This window comes from Atta cephalotes (genome assembly GCF_000143395.1).
Source record: "Atta cephalotes unplaced genomic scaffold scaffold00104, whole genome shotgun sequence".
Taxonomy (NCBI): Eukaryota; Metazoa; Arthropoda; class Insecta; order Hymenoptera; family Formicidae; genus Atta; species Atta cephalotes.
In genome coordinates this window covers 26244-42644 of record NW_012130168.1, presented here as the reverse complement: position 1 = coordinate 42644, position 16401 = coordinate 26244, and the positions used below count along the sequence as shown (strand labels likewise).

At 32.1% G+C, this 16401-nt stretch overlaps 4 protein-coding genes across 4 annotated transcripts in view; 2 read left to right on the top strand and 2 right to left on the bottom strand.

The window, feature by feature from the left end:
* LOC105625017 (probable ATP-dependent RNA helicase DDX55 homolog) overlaps positions 1 to 3858 on the top strand; it is a 4007-nt gene extending 149 nt beyond the window's left edge. The window contains exons 2-7 of the mRNA XM_012206358.1: positions 142 to 249; positions 598 to 864; positions 1493 to 1851; positions 2701 to 2898; positions 2992 to 3691; positions 3820 to 3858. Of these exons, the coding sequence (XP_012061748.1) occupies positions 142 to 249; positions 598 to 864; positions 1493 to 1851; positions 2701 to 2898; positions 2992 to 3691; positions 3820 to 3858 (1671 nt within the window). The remainder of the gene's footprint in view (positions 1 to 141; positions 250 to 597; positions 865 to 1492; positions 1852 to 2700; positions 2899 to 2991; positions 3692 to 3819) is intronic.
* Positions 3859 to 4694: 836 nt separating this feature from the next.
* LOC105625016 lies at positions 4695 to 7755 on the top strand. The gene is made up of 5 exons (XM_012206357.1): positions 4695 to 4757; positions 4878 to 5079; positions 5234 to 5526; positions 5729 to 7324; positions 7402 to 7755. Exons 1-5 carry the CDS (start codon positions 4695 to 4697, stop codon positions 7753 to 7755), a joined length of 2508 nt encoding a protein of 835 aa, XP_012061747.1.
* A 2425-nt stretch (positions 7756 to 10180) lies between these two features.
* Positions 10181 to 12291, bottom strand: LOC105625006 (HIRA-interacting protein 3-like). Its single transcript, XM_012206347.1, is given in 5 exon segments — positions 10181 to 10308; positions 10393 to 10639; positions 10721 to 10944; positions 10947 to 11532; positions 11860 to 12291. Coding segments are annotated over 5 exon segments (1617 nt in total).
* A 1356-nt stretch (positions 12292 to 13647) lies between these two features.
* LOC105625015 (CWF19-like protein 2) overlaps positions 13648 to 16401 on the bottom strand; it is a 4281-nt gene continuing 1527 nt past the window's right edge. Inside the window, exons 4-11 of the mRNA XM_012206356.1 lie at positions 15724 to 16215; positions 15526 to 15637; positions 15311 to 15447; positions 15177 to 15242; positions 14806 to 15114; positions 14557 to 14712; positions 14286 to 14468; positions 13648 to 14163 (exon numbers count right to left, since the gene is read on the bottom strand). Of these exons, the coding sequence (XP_012061746.1) occupies positions 14035 to 14163; positions 14286 to 14468; positions 14557 to 14712; positions 14806 to 15114; positions 15177 to 15242; positions 15311 to 15447; positions 15526 to 15637; positions 15724 to 16215 (1584 nt within the window). The 3' untranslated portion in view covers positions 13648 to 14034. The remainder of the gene's footprint in view (positions 14164 to 14285; positions 14469 to 14556; positions 14713 to 14805; positions 15115 to 15176; positions 15243 to 15310; positions 15448 to 15525; positions 15638 to 15723; positions 16216 to 16401) is intronic.

The window sequence follows — 16401 nt, the reverse complement described above, 5'->3', positions numbered from 1 at the left end:
GTGTATATATATATATATATATATATATATATATATATATAATATGATACATGTAAATTGAAATGTTGGAAATGTTGTATGTGAATATTGCAAAAGATTGTATACTCATTTACATATATTTATTGTTGTATTTACATATAGGTAGCTTGTATACCTTTATTATTAAATGGTAAAGATGTTGCAGCAGAAGCAGTTACAGGCAGTGGCAAGACGCTTGCTTTTCTTATTCCTCTATTGGAAATGTTACAAGTAATCTTTCATTATGAGCATTTATTTCTCTAAACGTTAAAAAAATGGTATACTTTTTGAAACTTTTACATTATATATAATGTTGATTTTATAAATTACATTCAATGTATTCAAAAAATATTGCTTGTATCTAAAGATACAGCAGATTAAGTGAAAGACTTAATTAATTATAGATATACTTAAAAATAGAAACTAATTTCAATATAATTTCAATATAAAGTGCTTTAATTTATTCTTCTTTTTAGCAAATTTAATATAATTTAATAAAACGATTTATTTATGCTATTCTAAATTTATGTAATAGTTACATATAAAGTAAGCATATGTGTATTTTTTTTGTGTGTATAGAAACGAAATGAAAAATGGAAGACTATGGAAGTGGGAGCAATAATAGTCAGTCCTACAAGAGAATTGGCTATACAAATTAGTGAAATTCTAGAAGAGTTCTTAAAAAGAATTCCATTGTTAAAGCAAGTATTACTGGTTGGTGGTGTGACACTTCAGAAAGATGCAGAAAAGTTAAAGAAAGGAGCAAATATTATTGTTGCCACACCTGGTAGATTGAAAGATATCCTGTCTAATTACATCAATTTGGGTCTGTGTATAAAATCTTTGGTACAGTATCCAGTATTTTTTCACTATCCGATCGATAGCATTAGTATCTTATCCTCTTGTTATTAGATAGTTCATGCTGTTTTTTTTAGCTCAAAATTATATCTAATATATTTGTTGTTATTATATTAATAAAACAAAGTCAAAATGCTTCTTTCATTTAATTCGCGATAACTCAGTAAAGAAAAATCTTAGGAATATTTAAAAGAAATGATTTTATAGGGAAAAACTTTAAGCTTTCACTTGGACGGAAAGCTGAAAATTTTCACAAAATTTTTTTAGGCAAATGACAGACCCAAAGTTAAAAGAAAATTTTTCATCTTTTTCACCTCGTAATTTTCTGTATGTAAAAATAATAAAATAATAATAAACTCACAAAAACTCAAAAAATAATAAAACATAATAACTTTTCAAAAGTAGAATTTTCAAGCTTTAAACCGTTTTTTAAAATTTAAATTTCATTATTTTTGACGATATTGTAAATACAATTTTATGTTAAAAAAATAGCATGAACTTTCTGACCAATATAATATCCAACCCAATATAATATCATTTACACAACATAGTATAGTATACCGAATTATTAACTAGATCTATTAATTAGATTATTAACTAGATCTTATTCTTCTAGGAATTTCTTGTATTAGATGAGGCAGATAGATTATTAGACTTGGGATTCTCGGCGACTTTAGATAGTATTTTAAGCTATTTACCACGTCTTAGAAGAACAGGATTATTTTCTGCAACACAAACGAAAGAGCTGGAGCAATTGATCAGAGCGGGACTGAGAAATCCAGCATTAATTGTTGTGAAAGAAAAGTCTAACGTTTCCACGCCTGTAAATTTAAAAAATAGTTTTACGATAGTTCAGCCTGAATATAAATTGCCAGTAATGATAGATTTTATACGTTCAGTAGGATTTAAAACAAAGTATATGATATTTTTACCTACTTGCGCGAGTGTGGATTATTTCAATCGGGTTATACAAACGTAAGGACATAATTGAAAAATATTAAATATTAAACAGTGTTTTTATATTTGCTTTTCTAAGAAATCGATTTTTTTCTAATTTTCTTTTCTGTCGAAAGTGTAATGGAGTGCGTTTAAGAATTATACACCCAGATAACTCTGATATACACGTAAACTAAAGTTATTTGGACATAATTCCTGACGCACTCATGTGGTATTTTAAATCAAATTTGACAAAATATTCTTTGTATTTAGGGATGCACCGGATATTCAGGAATTATTCAGTATCCGGTATTTTTTCACTACCCGAGCGATAGCATTAATATCCAGCAATATGTCCAGCTGAAAATTTAAACTAAAAATTTGCGTCATTGACATAGAATTCTTTTTTTTTCAGCTGAACTTGTTGCACAGTTTATGTTTTTGCACAACTATGGTGGTTTATACCGACAATCGAAAAATGCTGAAATATTGTTATGTCATAAAAAAAATTTGTCATAAAAATTTGTAAACCTAAACTTTGAATATTTAGCAACTTTGAAATTGTATTGCAAACAATCCTGTTTTACAGTCGGATAATTGTGTGCTTTTCTTTTTTTTTTTAATTTTAAAGAATTTGTAATGGATGTCTAGAAAATATTTAATATCTGGCTATTTTCCTACCAATAAGATAATTGTTCTACCACATCCAGTAATTTTACGAGGCATCCCTAATATAAATAGTTGTATTATGTTAATAAACGCGTTACATATATATATATATATATATATATATATATATATATATATACGCACGCACACACGCACGCACGCGCACACACACACACACACACACACATTATACGTATATAGACGCATGTATATTTGCAGATTATTACCATCGATAAACGTATTTGCCTTACACGGTAAAATGAAAAGTAAAAGATATAAAGTGTTTGATAAATTTCGATATGCTGAAAATGGCATTTTAATATGCACAGATGTAATGGCTCGTGGAATCGATATATCAGAAATAGACTGGGTGTTACAATACGATCCTCCCAGTACAGCCAGCAGTTTCGTACACAGGTAACATAGTAGGCGTTACATTACATGCATAGAAAACAGATATATCAATATTTTAAAGATTTATTCTCTAAATTGTTATTTTTTATCATATAGATGCGGTAGAACTGCGAGAATCGGTAATGAAGGAAACGCATTGCTGTTTCTTCTAGAAACAGAAAGTGCATATGTAGATTTCATTAAAAGAAATCAAAAAGTCGAGCTGCGTCAGATGGAAAGAGACTTAAACGAGGAGACTGTTGATGAATGCTTACAGTGCATGAGGCGGATGCAACAAAAGGATCGACTTATGTTTGATAAAGCCAATCGTGCCTTTGTTTCATACGTGCAGGCGTATAATAAACACGAATGTAATTTAATTCTTCAGTTAAAAGATATTGATTTGGGAAAACTGGCGATGGGTTTTGGTCTTTTGAGAATGCCAAAAATGCCAGAGCTCAAAGGGAAGAATTTATCATCTTTTGTTAGTCCTGAAATTGATGTAAACACAATATCTTATATACATAAACAACGTGAATTGTGCAGAATTAAAAAATTGAATGAGTATCAGAGCACCGGTGTTTGGACAAATAATCAGAAAAGATGTAAACAAAACCGAGTGGAATCCTGGTCTGAAACTAAAAGGAGAAAATTCGAGAGACGAGAGAAACGAAATAAACGAAAGGAAAGAAAGGAATTGAAACAACAACAATTTTTAACAATTTCTGATAAAAAGAAAAGAAAACGAATAAACGAGCAGGATGTTGAACAGTTAGCGAAAGATATAGCATTAATAAAAAAATTTAAGAAAAAGAAGGTAATGTGTTTTTTCTGTGTTATAAAAATAAGTTATAAAAATAAGTTTCTGTGTTAAAAAAAATAAGCCCTAGTCATTCTACTCTTTCTACTTTTGTACTTTTATATGATGTTTTTATTTAATTGCAGATATCGCAAAAAGAATTTGACGTGGCTTTTCAAGTATGAAAATGTTTATTACAATATATAATTGTACAAAATACATATGTTAAGAGATGTATTTTTCTCTTGATATAATTTTATGTATGTGTTCTAAAAAAAAATATAGGTATATGTATATATTACATGTAAAACTTGTGTGTAAAATGTAAACGCAGTTAGCATTTCCTTCTGATTCCTTTCCTTTGAGTTCTTCAATGCTTACGTTAACAGATATTTGTATCATTACACAAGTAAATGAAACATAGAAATAGTTATGTATTTATGACAAATGTGACAAATGAACAATATTTATTTGTGTGTACAGGAAATAAGGATCAGAGGAATTTACTTTCATTATCTTTGTTATATTATTAAGATTCAAAGCGCTCAAACGAGTAAATCAATGTACGTATAATGAAACGCAAAGTCACTTGGTCTCACTTGGTGCTCGTAAAATGCTCTGCGTGGCCGTAGTGCATTTTAGTCAGTAAGTATATCTTCGTTTAGTCTTTAACATGTCCCCACTTCGTGGCGGGGCCGGAATAACGCAGTAGAGGGGAATGAAAACTGGTGTGTGTGCGTGTGAATGCCAGCGTATGTTGCCTGTTACTTGCTTGACAGTGTGCGCACCCAAATGTGTATGTGTGTGTGTGTGTGTGTGTGTGTGTGTGTGTAAACACACGTAGCTTTTGAAAGGAAGAGACAGTTTATACCTCGAATATGCCCGAGTATTGGTGCAAATAGTTGCTCTGATGATTCATGCACATTTGTATTGTATGTGTATGTCAAGTGAATCATACAAGATAAGTTTGCATTGAAGATACAAGTCTGATGCTCAATTAAGTTATTCTTCATGTTGGAGGATGGAAGAGGAACCGATAAATCGCCCAAAGTGGCTACTGGAACTAGAAAATCGTAAGCAAAAGGTATATTTCAACATGTAATTTGATTTAATTTGATTCAAGAGATGGAAAAGGAATGTAACATAGATACCTATACAAAATTAAGATTGAAAGTTAACAATTGATTGTTTTACATTTGCTCAGCCACGTTTAGCACATGAAGCTGGAGCTGGTGCGCCATGCACAAACTGTAATTCCATGTGTCCTGGTCTTGATCTTCATTTCTGGAGAAAAATTTGCAAGAATTGTAAATGTGGTCGAGACGATCATGATGTTGATGACGATCAATTTCCACAATTTGATCTACTATTTGGATCAAGCGGAAAATTTAAAAAGAAATCCATGCGTAAGTGTTTTGTACGTGCGTGTGTGTGTGCGTGCATGTGTGTGTGTGTGTGTGTGTGTGTGTGTGTGTGTTTGTGTGTGTGTTTGTGTGTGTGTGTGCGTGCATGCGTGCGTGCGTGCGTGCGTGTGCATTCATTAGAAAAATTGATCTTTAGGATTGCAAGTAAACAATAAGAAACAAAACGATGATGAAACTACATTCGAGTGGGTGCCGCCGGATACAACTAAAGAACTTGCTGTGGATTACATGAAAGCTTTGCCCATGGAGAAATTGCCGATTAAAGGATCAGTTGGTGCTATTTTGAGAAGGCAGTTGTTGCAGAAACAACTACCGCTTCACGATATCGATTATAAAGTTTGTGATCAACTTAGCGAGCAAGAGCAGAAACAATTTGAAAAATATTTGGAAAACATAAAGAAATATGTAGGGCAAGGCAAAGTGACAAAAGTAAGTAACAAGGCAACTTGATTAATTATTGTTATAGATTTGCACTGTTGCAGATTTGTAAGATGGTACAAGTATCGTAGATATTTATACGATTTATATCAAAGGCTTAAAGCGAATTTTCAAGTTTAACAAATTTATTTTCGTATAATAAAATAGTGCACATTTCGTTTTATATAATATAGAGATATTATTATTTTCATAGATGTTTGGTGCCCGTCCATTCGATCGTTCTCTAATGACACCTGTCAATGCAACTGATATGCAAAAGTGCAGTCCACAGCATAAATCTCATATACTTTCCACTGGTGTTCAATTACGTACACCGAGTAGCTTCGCCATAAAAGGTCCATATGCTCGTCAAAATAAACAATCCGCTGCTACAGCCATAAATAACAATGAGATCTTAATGAGAAGTACAGAAGAGTACAATTGTACATTGGATGTGTACAACGCCGGTAGCAACATTGCGAGATCGCAACCAATCGAAGGAAAATTGATTTATGAAAACCTTCAACGTGATACCGTATTGCAAGTAGACGAAAAAAATCATGCTGCGGTAGATGACAAAATAGTTAATTCTTCGATTTTCACACATCTCGCTGAGCAAGAAATTGTATCTGCTCGTGAAAAACATACTTGTCGAAATTACGTACCTTACGAAGGAAACGCTTTCGAGCGACACGGAGAGATCCGATCGAATCACGTCGATACCACCATGTGTACCGCAGCACATGATGAAGATATTAATGAGACAGTTTTCTCTGTGGAATCCATTTTTGCGGACGCCCTTCTTCCACCCAGTGCTATACATGCCAATGATATTATCGGAAGCACATTGGACGAAAAGGGATTGATATTTATAAGGGAGAAACTTGCCGATAAATATAATAACACGAAGAATCCAGCAATGTACGCTGTGACTAAATTCTCCCGACCGTTAGACACAGTAAATGACATACGTCCACGTGATGCTAGAGTTGAGGAAAATAACAGTCCTGCTTGTATCCTGCATGTCGACAAGCCTGTAGAGACGACACTACCTATTATCGCTGGTACGAATTTACTTCCTGCGGCAAGCCTCGTAGAAAAAGCAAAAGAAAGGAGCATTGATCCTTATGAAGCAGAAATAGATAGAAAAATTTTTAATAAAGTCTCTTACTCTCAAATAGTTGACTCAACTATTGTACCTGATAGTATCAAAGGAAACGAACAGAAGTCGCGACGCGACTTGCTGTCGAATAACAAAGCGGCAAATAACGATCCGTTGCAGACGGATACATTTCCATTACAGAAAACGATTTCCATTACGGAAAGCATTATAAGAGATCCCACATCTACGATTCCCACGAATGTCGTTCTATCGACAAAAATAGAAACTCCTGATTCGCAAAATCCTATTGATATATATACATCCAATCCGTTGCAGGCTAAGTTAAGTAGTTCGGTCCTGCAATCGTCCGTGATATATTCCGAACAATTACAAAATCAAGTGTTCCCTCACATCGTTGGAGGTGATATGCAACTTACGAATTCTTTACAAGAGGCCATTGAAGGTTTAAAGATAGACTCGACAAAAATGCACAAGTGCGAAAAATGCCACGATAACATTCGCGTTGGCGACGTAGTCGTAATCGCGGAGAAGGCTAATAACGCATCCTGGCATCCTGGCTGCTTTGTTTGTTCAGTATGCAACGAATTGTTGGTGGATCTCGTGTATTTTTATTACAAGAATAACTTGTATTGTGGAAGAGATTTGGCCACGTTTCTCGGAATTCCTCGATGTTTCGCTTGCGATGAGGTAAGTGAACTATTTTTCATTATACGATTCTCAAAAATTATATTTTATATACTTAACAATGTTTTTGTTTTCTGCAGTTGATCTTTGTACGGGAGTATACAGTTGCAGAAGGACATAATTATCACGTGAAGCATTTTTGTTGCTGGGACTGTGACATGCCATTGGCTGGGCAACAATATATTACCGAAAACGATCGACCATTGTGCCTTCCTTGTTATCAAAAATCATACGCAAAAACATGCGCTGCTTGTAATATAGTGATTGCTGCTGATCAACAAGGAGTAGCTATAAAAAATTTAAATTTTCATGCAACTCAAGTCTGCTTTTGCTGCTACAGCTGTAAGAGAAATTTACTCAATGGCAGAATGGCGATAAAAAAAGATAAATTGTTTTGCAGTAAAGAATGCATTGCCAAGTTTTTCAACTACTGAATCAATAGGTAAAAAGTCCGTCTTCCAATATGTTATTTTTCTTTTGAGAAAAATATAATTATAAATTCATTGAGAACATAAGTAAGAAATATCAAGTGTTTATTTGCAAAAAAAATTTCCCAAGAATTCCCAAATTTTTTTCAGCTATTTTTTACTCAAAAGTCTAGATAAGATATTAAAAAATTTTCTAATATAACTTTGAAATAAATTGGAATGTAAGCACAAACAAATCATATATTGTAAATTAGTACAAGATAGAGATTTTTCACGAGACTACATTTATTATTTTCTATAACTATTTCTATTCTTCTACTAGAAGAATCGTGAAATTCATAATATAGATAAGTATATCAGTAGGAAGTAGTATGACGAAATTATTTTGTTCCACTGGTTTTCTTGATGAAAAGTCGCAAACACATGAGAATGTCACAAATATATGCGGATGTATATATATATATATATATATGCCATACATATGGCTAATAGATTGTCAATCTATTTGCATTATAATTTTAAAGAAAAACGCTGAAAGAAACAAATATTTTTAGAAAGAGATGGAATTTAAAAATATTTCAAAAAATTTCTCATTTTCAATAATAAAAAAAAGGGAAAAAAAAAGAAATCCTCTGAGAATTCTAGAATTTTCCAGGTATAAGTAAATATAAACCTTGAGTAAATATAAAAGGTAAATGTGCCATACTAATTATTAAGAGTTAAAAAAAAATGGAACCGTAATTAGTGTAAGTTGTGCTCTATATTCCGTCTCGCACAAATATTGTGTAACATGATAAAAGTACCAACATCTTGAAATTTTACGGCGCAAATCAATTATAATTCAATCATTTATTGGATATAAGCAATTGTTAAAAATATTTAGCTCAATGTGTTTTGATAAAAAGAGCCAAGCAAGTGATTCGTCACAAATTTTTACTTTTAAGAAATACAATAACTTACCAAGTATTCTCTTTCCTTTCTTACTTAGTAATTTAGTTGGATGCATTTTGATATTGTAGACCGAAGAGAAAGATATGACTTTTCCTTACTTTTTATAATTACATTTGAAGATATGAAAGATTATAAATATCTATGTTCTCGATTTGCTTTTTCCAATTGTCTTTAACATTAGCTGAAGCTGCATCTAGATTTGAAAATAATTTTTTTTATCTATACATTATACGCTACAAATCAATTTCTAATATGTAGTTAAAAATATAATGTTATTTTTTCCATTTAAGAAAAATACGTCATTCATTTCAATCATTTGGTAGTATAAATCTGATAGAATTTCTTGTTTTTACGTTTAGTATTTTTCTTTATGTACACAATTATCATTATTCGTACCAAATAGGTGTTATACAAATTCCAAAATCATCTTCTTCGTATACAAGCTATCAGCAACTTATCTATAAGTAGGGAATAAGTCAATACAATGAAAATAAAAATTTGTCTCCGTATTTTCACATATCAAAATATCGCGTGTTCACTCAGTCCTGTCACATTATCTTTTCTAGGCACGTAGATGCGCGTGAGGAGCGCGTTGATGGATTGCATTTTATTTATAAATGTAATGCTTGTTGGAGAAGAAAGTTCAATGTACTGATAAATGTAGTGGCTGCTAGAGAAGGTAGCTCGATATAATGACATTTCTGACCAATATTGTTGATGTCACACGTGGTACATGAAAATTATTATATATAATAATTGATCGATAACTGCACACTATAATGTAAGAAACATGATAACGAATATGATATATGAAAATTTAAAAACACAAAACATTCTACATAGATGTGGATATAGATGTCTACAGGACAGCGTTCATGTGTACACACACACACACACACACACACACACGCGCGCGCGCGCGCGCGCGCGCGCGCAACATAACATGATTGGCACTTGTTCTCTGATGTTTAAATACTTAGGCCGGAATCAGATTACGTATTGAAGAATGAAAGATTGAAGTTTGGATCAGAACAAAAGAAGCCAAAATTTCTTTGTCTTCATTGGTGAAATTTCAATCTTTAATCTTTAATCTCAATCTTCAATACATAGTTTGATTCCGACCTTATAGCGAATTCGGCAGACCGCACTAGTGCACACCGAGTGCGAACTTTTTCAGTGCCACGCATTCGGTTTATGCACACTGTTTCAGTGCGTTAACATTATCGTAATCGGCAAATGGAAACTGTGTAATGCTGAATTTATATTTAGGCCAATTGAATGAATTGAACGAGTTTAAAAAATGTTGCACCGACATTTCTGACAGTGCAATTTGGCATAGCATTAAAGTAGTTCTGCACTCGCAGAACATGTTAGAGCAGCACTAGAGCGAAGTCAGTGCATGTGTGCCGAATTCGCCGTTAAATTATTTATATTACAATTATATTCAATATTTATGGATCATGAGAGTATGTTATGTCCTCTATTCCGAATCACTATCAACAACAGTTTGAATACGCCTAAAAGTGTTATGTTCTCGATATCGTGATGATGTGTTTGAAAGTATCTTTTTAACAGTATCCATATTTCTTCGTGCGCGCGTAATTCGTCCTGAAATAAAAACAAATTCAACGTTGTGCGCAATGCCCATTATATAATAAATATAATATAGATAGACAAAATTGTAATATTAACCTTCAGATATAATGTTTGACATATCCAATTCAGATACCTCCTTTATCTTTTCATTCTCTTCTCTCACACGTTTACATTTTTCCAACGATGGTTTACCACTAACACCATTTTTCTTTAATAATTCCTTCAGACGATTAACTTTTGCAGCATTATTCCTACAATCGGCCCAAATGCGATTGTACGATTGAACTTTCACACCAGCAATCTTTAAATATTTCTTCAATTTCTGTATCTGTTTATTTACTTTCTGAAAATTTGACATACAACAGTAAAAAAATACATCCAAGTTTATATCATTGTAGGATCTATCTATTAGAAAGAAACTTACATCATTACTACGGCTTCCCTTTCCACTTTTCATAAATCTCTCTTCTTTTCTGGAATTATTATCACTTTCATCATCTTTATTGGACGATTCTGTGTTCGATAATTCTTCTTGCAGTCCATTCTTAATTTCAGTCGTTTTATTAGCTTTCTCTGCTGCAGTCATATCCTCATCGTCGGACATTAGACATTCGGTATTTTTTGGATGAGAACTTCTTATACCTCGTTTTTTTTTGATTCGACCGAGCGATGTTTGTCAGTTATCGATTTTCTCGTAGCTGGAGATTTTATCGTTTTCTTTTTCGTCCGTGGACTATAATCCTCGTCTGAATTGCTATTCTGACTGTCCTCTGATTCAGAAGTCTTCAATTTACTAAAACTTGTTCGCGAACCTTTTTTCTTCGCTGCTTTTTCCCTGCTTTTTTCCGATTTGATCTTCAATGTATCAGCGATCTGTTGCAAATCAGGCTTTTCTTCTTCTTCTGATGAACAATCTAATTCTGACTCATTTGGCTCTGCATTCACAATTATTGTCTTCGGTCGTGGTTTCACATCTTTTTCATCTTCACTCTCAGAACTAGATTCTTCCCTGTCACTCGCACATTCCACGAAAAGCTCCAGTCCATCTACCACTTCTGTATCGATAGTACATTTCTTAGCGATATGTCGTTTTTTCATTTCATCCTCCTTGTTATTTTCTTCTCTAGTCATCGTTTTGCCATTTTCTTCTTTAATCTCATCTCCTGTTCTTTCTTTCTTGTTTTCAGGAATAGATATCATACTTGCATTTGTAATAGACTTTTGAAATGAATTATCCTATTTTTATTAAGAAAAATTAATTAAAACACATAATAATCTGTTTATTGTATAACTATTAAAATCATCTAATAAACGGAATGTTTCATCATATTCAAGCTAACTTCAATATTACAAAATGGTGAGTTTAAATATGCTACGAAATATCAGACAGAAAATATATCTAAAAGCTAAAAAATTTGTTATGCATGACAGAAAGAAGGACATTATATAGACAAGATACTTACAAACATAATAGGTAAGAATGATAAAAAAAACATGATATTATAAAAAAAGAATAATTTTCTCAGATTTCATTAGTAATATTGTATATTATTGTATTATTACCATGTTTTCCACAATTTCCTCCTTAATACTTATTTCTCCAGAATTTTTGTTTAAAGTAATATTATTCTCAGTTTTTCTTTCATTTTTTTGCTTCAAATTATCTCCTTGTTTCTCCTTTTTCTTCCCATCCATGTCTGATTCAGATAGAGATATCTCTTGTACACTTTGCTGATTTTCTTGATACAATTTATATTTTTCCACTTTCACATAGCATCTCTCTATATTATTTTTTTCTGAAATAATTTCAGAGTTATCGCTCTCTAATATTTCTTCCGACTGTTCATTAAATAAGCATTGGCGTTTTTTAGATAAATCTATTTCATCTTCAGAATCTCTTGGCCTTTTTTTTGATGTATCATCTACAGAAGTAGACGATAGTTGTAGTCTATCCATATCTTCTGCCTCAATTTCACTGTGATCAGATTCTATCATTTTAATAACAATAATCTGAAATAATGGAATATTTTATAGCTAAGCATAATATTATAAATGTTAGATGTAGAAAGCAAATGACAAATTGTATGTATGACTGTTTAGGAAAATGTATGTATCGAAAATTATCAAGCAAAACATAAATAACAAACTCTCACATTTTAATTTGATAAGAAGAAATTTTATTTCATACTGAGCATTATTTATTTTTCAATGACGAAATGTATCAAGGATATGTTTCAACGATGTATGTATGGATTGATCTTTTTTTTAATTGTGCACATCGAATGACGTTCCGAGTTGATTGGAAAAATTGTTCCTCGTTCACAATCAATGGTGTGGAAAGAGAATTTCAAGTTTTTGCAGTTGTACAAATGATCCAATTGTCGATTTCTGTTCTACAAATTACACATGACACCTCGTGCGGCGAAATGTCGATAATTCTAAATTCTATGTGTATTGCAACTTCACCGCACAGATATTAACACATTAATCATAAAATCTAATGATCATGTAAGTGCGTATGTGGGGCGTGTGTAGGGCATATGTGTACATATAATATGTACATACATATATGTATACGTTTGCGCGGCAAAATATACACGCAGTGATCCTGAGTTGCCAGATTTTGGCGCCTTTTGTACTACGAAAGTCTAGAGAAATAATATAGTATACGTAACGTATATTGTAGCATTTCTCTAGACTTTTGTATACATTTCTTTTCAAGAATAAGGCTCCTGAAATGGATCATGCATGGGATTTAGCTGTTACTTTATGTTGAAGCGCCTCTATGTCCAAAATGTGGATCTTGAATTATGTAGTCAATGTCCATGATCCGATCGGTAATGTTCAATTTTTTAGTATTCTTCGCTGTCCACGAATTGCGGTCCGTTAGATAGATAAAAACTGTAAGTTGTTCATAGACTTATAAGATAGACGGAGCATTCATATGAAGCTGAAGACTTGATAGAAAGAGAAAGAAATAATCGTGGAATAATTCTCTTCTTTTCTAGTGATGAATTGATTGGTCGTCGCGGCAAGCTGAGAAGTGGCAACGAAGATAGACGTTGTGGTTTTACAGTCAAGCTGATTGGCTCCCCACCGCTCACTATAAAAGAGAGAAACAACTATACTGGTCAACTATACTAACTAGTCTGGAGTAGAGCTGTCCTTCAATGTCTTCAGCTTCTCTCGTATAAACGCTCCGTTTATTTTATAAGTCTATGAAATTGTTTTGTAACAATTTCATAGACTTATTACAAGCGCCGATAGATTGATTGTTCGTCTTTGTCTATCTAACGGATTGAAATTCGTGGATGTAGCAAAGAATATAACCAAAAAACATTACCGACCGGATATTGACTACATAGTTTAATGTCTACATTTTGTGAACATAGAGGTGTTTCGAAATAAAATAACAGCCAAATGCCGGGTATGGCCGCTCTTAGGCTTCTCTCTGCTAACACAACATTCGATCATATTTGATATTTGCAATAACATAAAAATTATTTCTGAATAGCCTTGGCTTACAATAATTTATAATTGATTTACAGTGAGAAATAATTTACAAAGTTTTCTATACAACTATTGTACATAATATGGCATATACATTAAACACTGTGTTTACATTACGTATAAAGCATTAAAATAGATTTTCATTTAAGAAAATAAAAAATATATATGATACATTTAAATTCATTCAATCGTGTAATTTTTTATGCAAGATGATCAATTGTTTTTTGGTTATGATGATTTATAGTTCGACCATTTTTTTGTGAACTCTAATACTTTTATTCTTTGTTCCTCAAAACTTTGTCTTTTTGGTTTCCGCCAAAAGTTATGATTCAAATCCAACATTCCTCCTATTATTTCCTAAAAGATAAAAAAAAATTACACATAAACACGCACGCTACGCATATCATACGTATCAATTTATATTTATAAATGAAAATTGAAGTTTTTTCAAGTGAATAATTTCAACAATCGTATCTCACCTTGGCAAAATTTTGCGGAAACATTTCTTCGTCCTCGATCACATGAGCATAACCAGGATGTGAAGCAAATTCGACCATAAAGTAAGATAAACCATTTGGTATAGCATGACGTATACCTTTACCTGTTAAATCAATAATTTTTTTGTTCATGGACCATTCAGTTTCACACTCCAACAAAGCTTTCTGTAAAACGAAAAAAATGTTCAAATAATATAAAAGTTGATTTAAAATACGGCAATATCTTTATATTGTAACAAAATGATTTATTCACCTTAAAATATATTGGTGACAACTCGCCAATTTTTTTCGGTAGCGGAATACACTCTAATTGCATATGTGAAAATTTACTATGTGTTTTATACATTTCAAAAAATATCGGATAAAAATCTTCATCTGTAAACATTTTTGTTAATTTTCTTTTGAATTCCTGTAAAAAGAAATGCATCATGCAATTTCATGTTGTCATGTCAAAGATCAATAGATGGATAGATTGGATATTAAATACATAAGTAAGAATTACCATCAATCTATCCCATACATCTTCATCTAATTGCAATTGACACGCCACATGCTGTACAGGTGTTAATATACAATGACCAGTACTCAAGGAAGTACAAGCAGGCAAGCTTAAGCAAATCACAGAGTCCATTGTAATAACCATATGCTTTAACATATTTTTCGAATCAAGGCACCACGAACAATTATCCATACATTTAGATAAATTCTTATGTTCTTTAATTGCCTGTGCACGATCCCACTTGTCTTGTCTCGCTTCCGAATCTGTTCGTGCAATTTGTCGTTCAAATGTATCATCCATATGTTCGATATTCTGCAAAGAAAGATATTATTTTCAATTTCCATATTCGTATCATTTTCACTCGGTCAATTTACCTTGGAAGCGAGTTTAGCGAAGATTGCTTCATCTTCAATTGTGGATCTTCCTTTCTCTCGTTGAAACTGCAATAAAAATTTATGTTATGTTGCGTTAAAATCTTTCGAGATTCTAATTCGTTTGGATAATTTACCATTTCTTGTAAAGAATATTTATCATCGTCTGCAAAATGGCGTACTCTCTCGCCAGAGATATGTGTTTCGGCAGTTTTTTTGTTTCTGTAATTTTCCCATTTAGATTGATTTCTGGGTTGTATCGGTCTTGCAGTACCTAATACGTACATTTTTATATGTAATTTCAATGTGGACAATTATTTATTTTCATTTATTTGAAACGAAAGATATGTACCTTTTGCATCGGTTCTTGTGAGAATTACATTCTCCTCTCGTACCTTGATATTACAAGATGTAACATGTTTTCTTGTATGTTCCAACTGGATTTTTAGTTGCGCTGCTAATTCCTAAATAAATAAATCATTCATTTCAAGTAAATTCAAGATGTAAATAAGTTAAAAATAAACAACATTTAATAGAACAGCAAGCATACATCATCACCCATTAATTCAGCTTTTATAATACTTGCTGCTAATTTATTAATTTCCGCGTCGGTCAAAACACCAACGCCTTTATCTATTCCATTTGTACTATTAATATTCCATAAATTGATTTTTGGCTCAGACACAGGTAATTCGGTAATTGGATATCTCTTTTCACTACTCTTATCTTTTTTCCAATTTTTTATACGACTACTATTGACAGGCAAAGTCTGTTGATAATAATTGTCGTTGTCTTTAGGTTTGCGATAGGTTCGCTTCAATTCTGTGTGATGTTGCAACGAGTAGTCAAGTGTATTATATTTTCCAGCACAGTCCTTACTTCTAGATCTTGATTTAGAACGTTTTCTTATTCTCGAATTGGAAATTCTATGAGAATCTCTATCATTTTTATCATTGTAACAACTTTTATGATACGATTTATTCTGTTGAGTATTTGACATTCTTTCCGCTTCAACTATCATTGTTTGTATAGTTTCTAGGGACTAAAAATTTAGTTTTATTTATGTTATTAATAATTAATCTATTTTGTATATATATATATATATATATATATATATATATATATATATAATATTTATTTATTACTACACCACGTCGTCGACTACTACTTACCTACTAACTATTAGTTGTCTACGTAAGTCTTCGTTCCGTCACACCGACCGAGTACT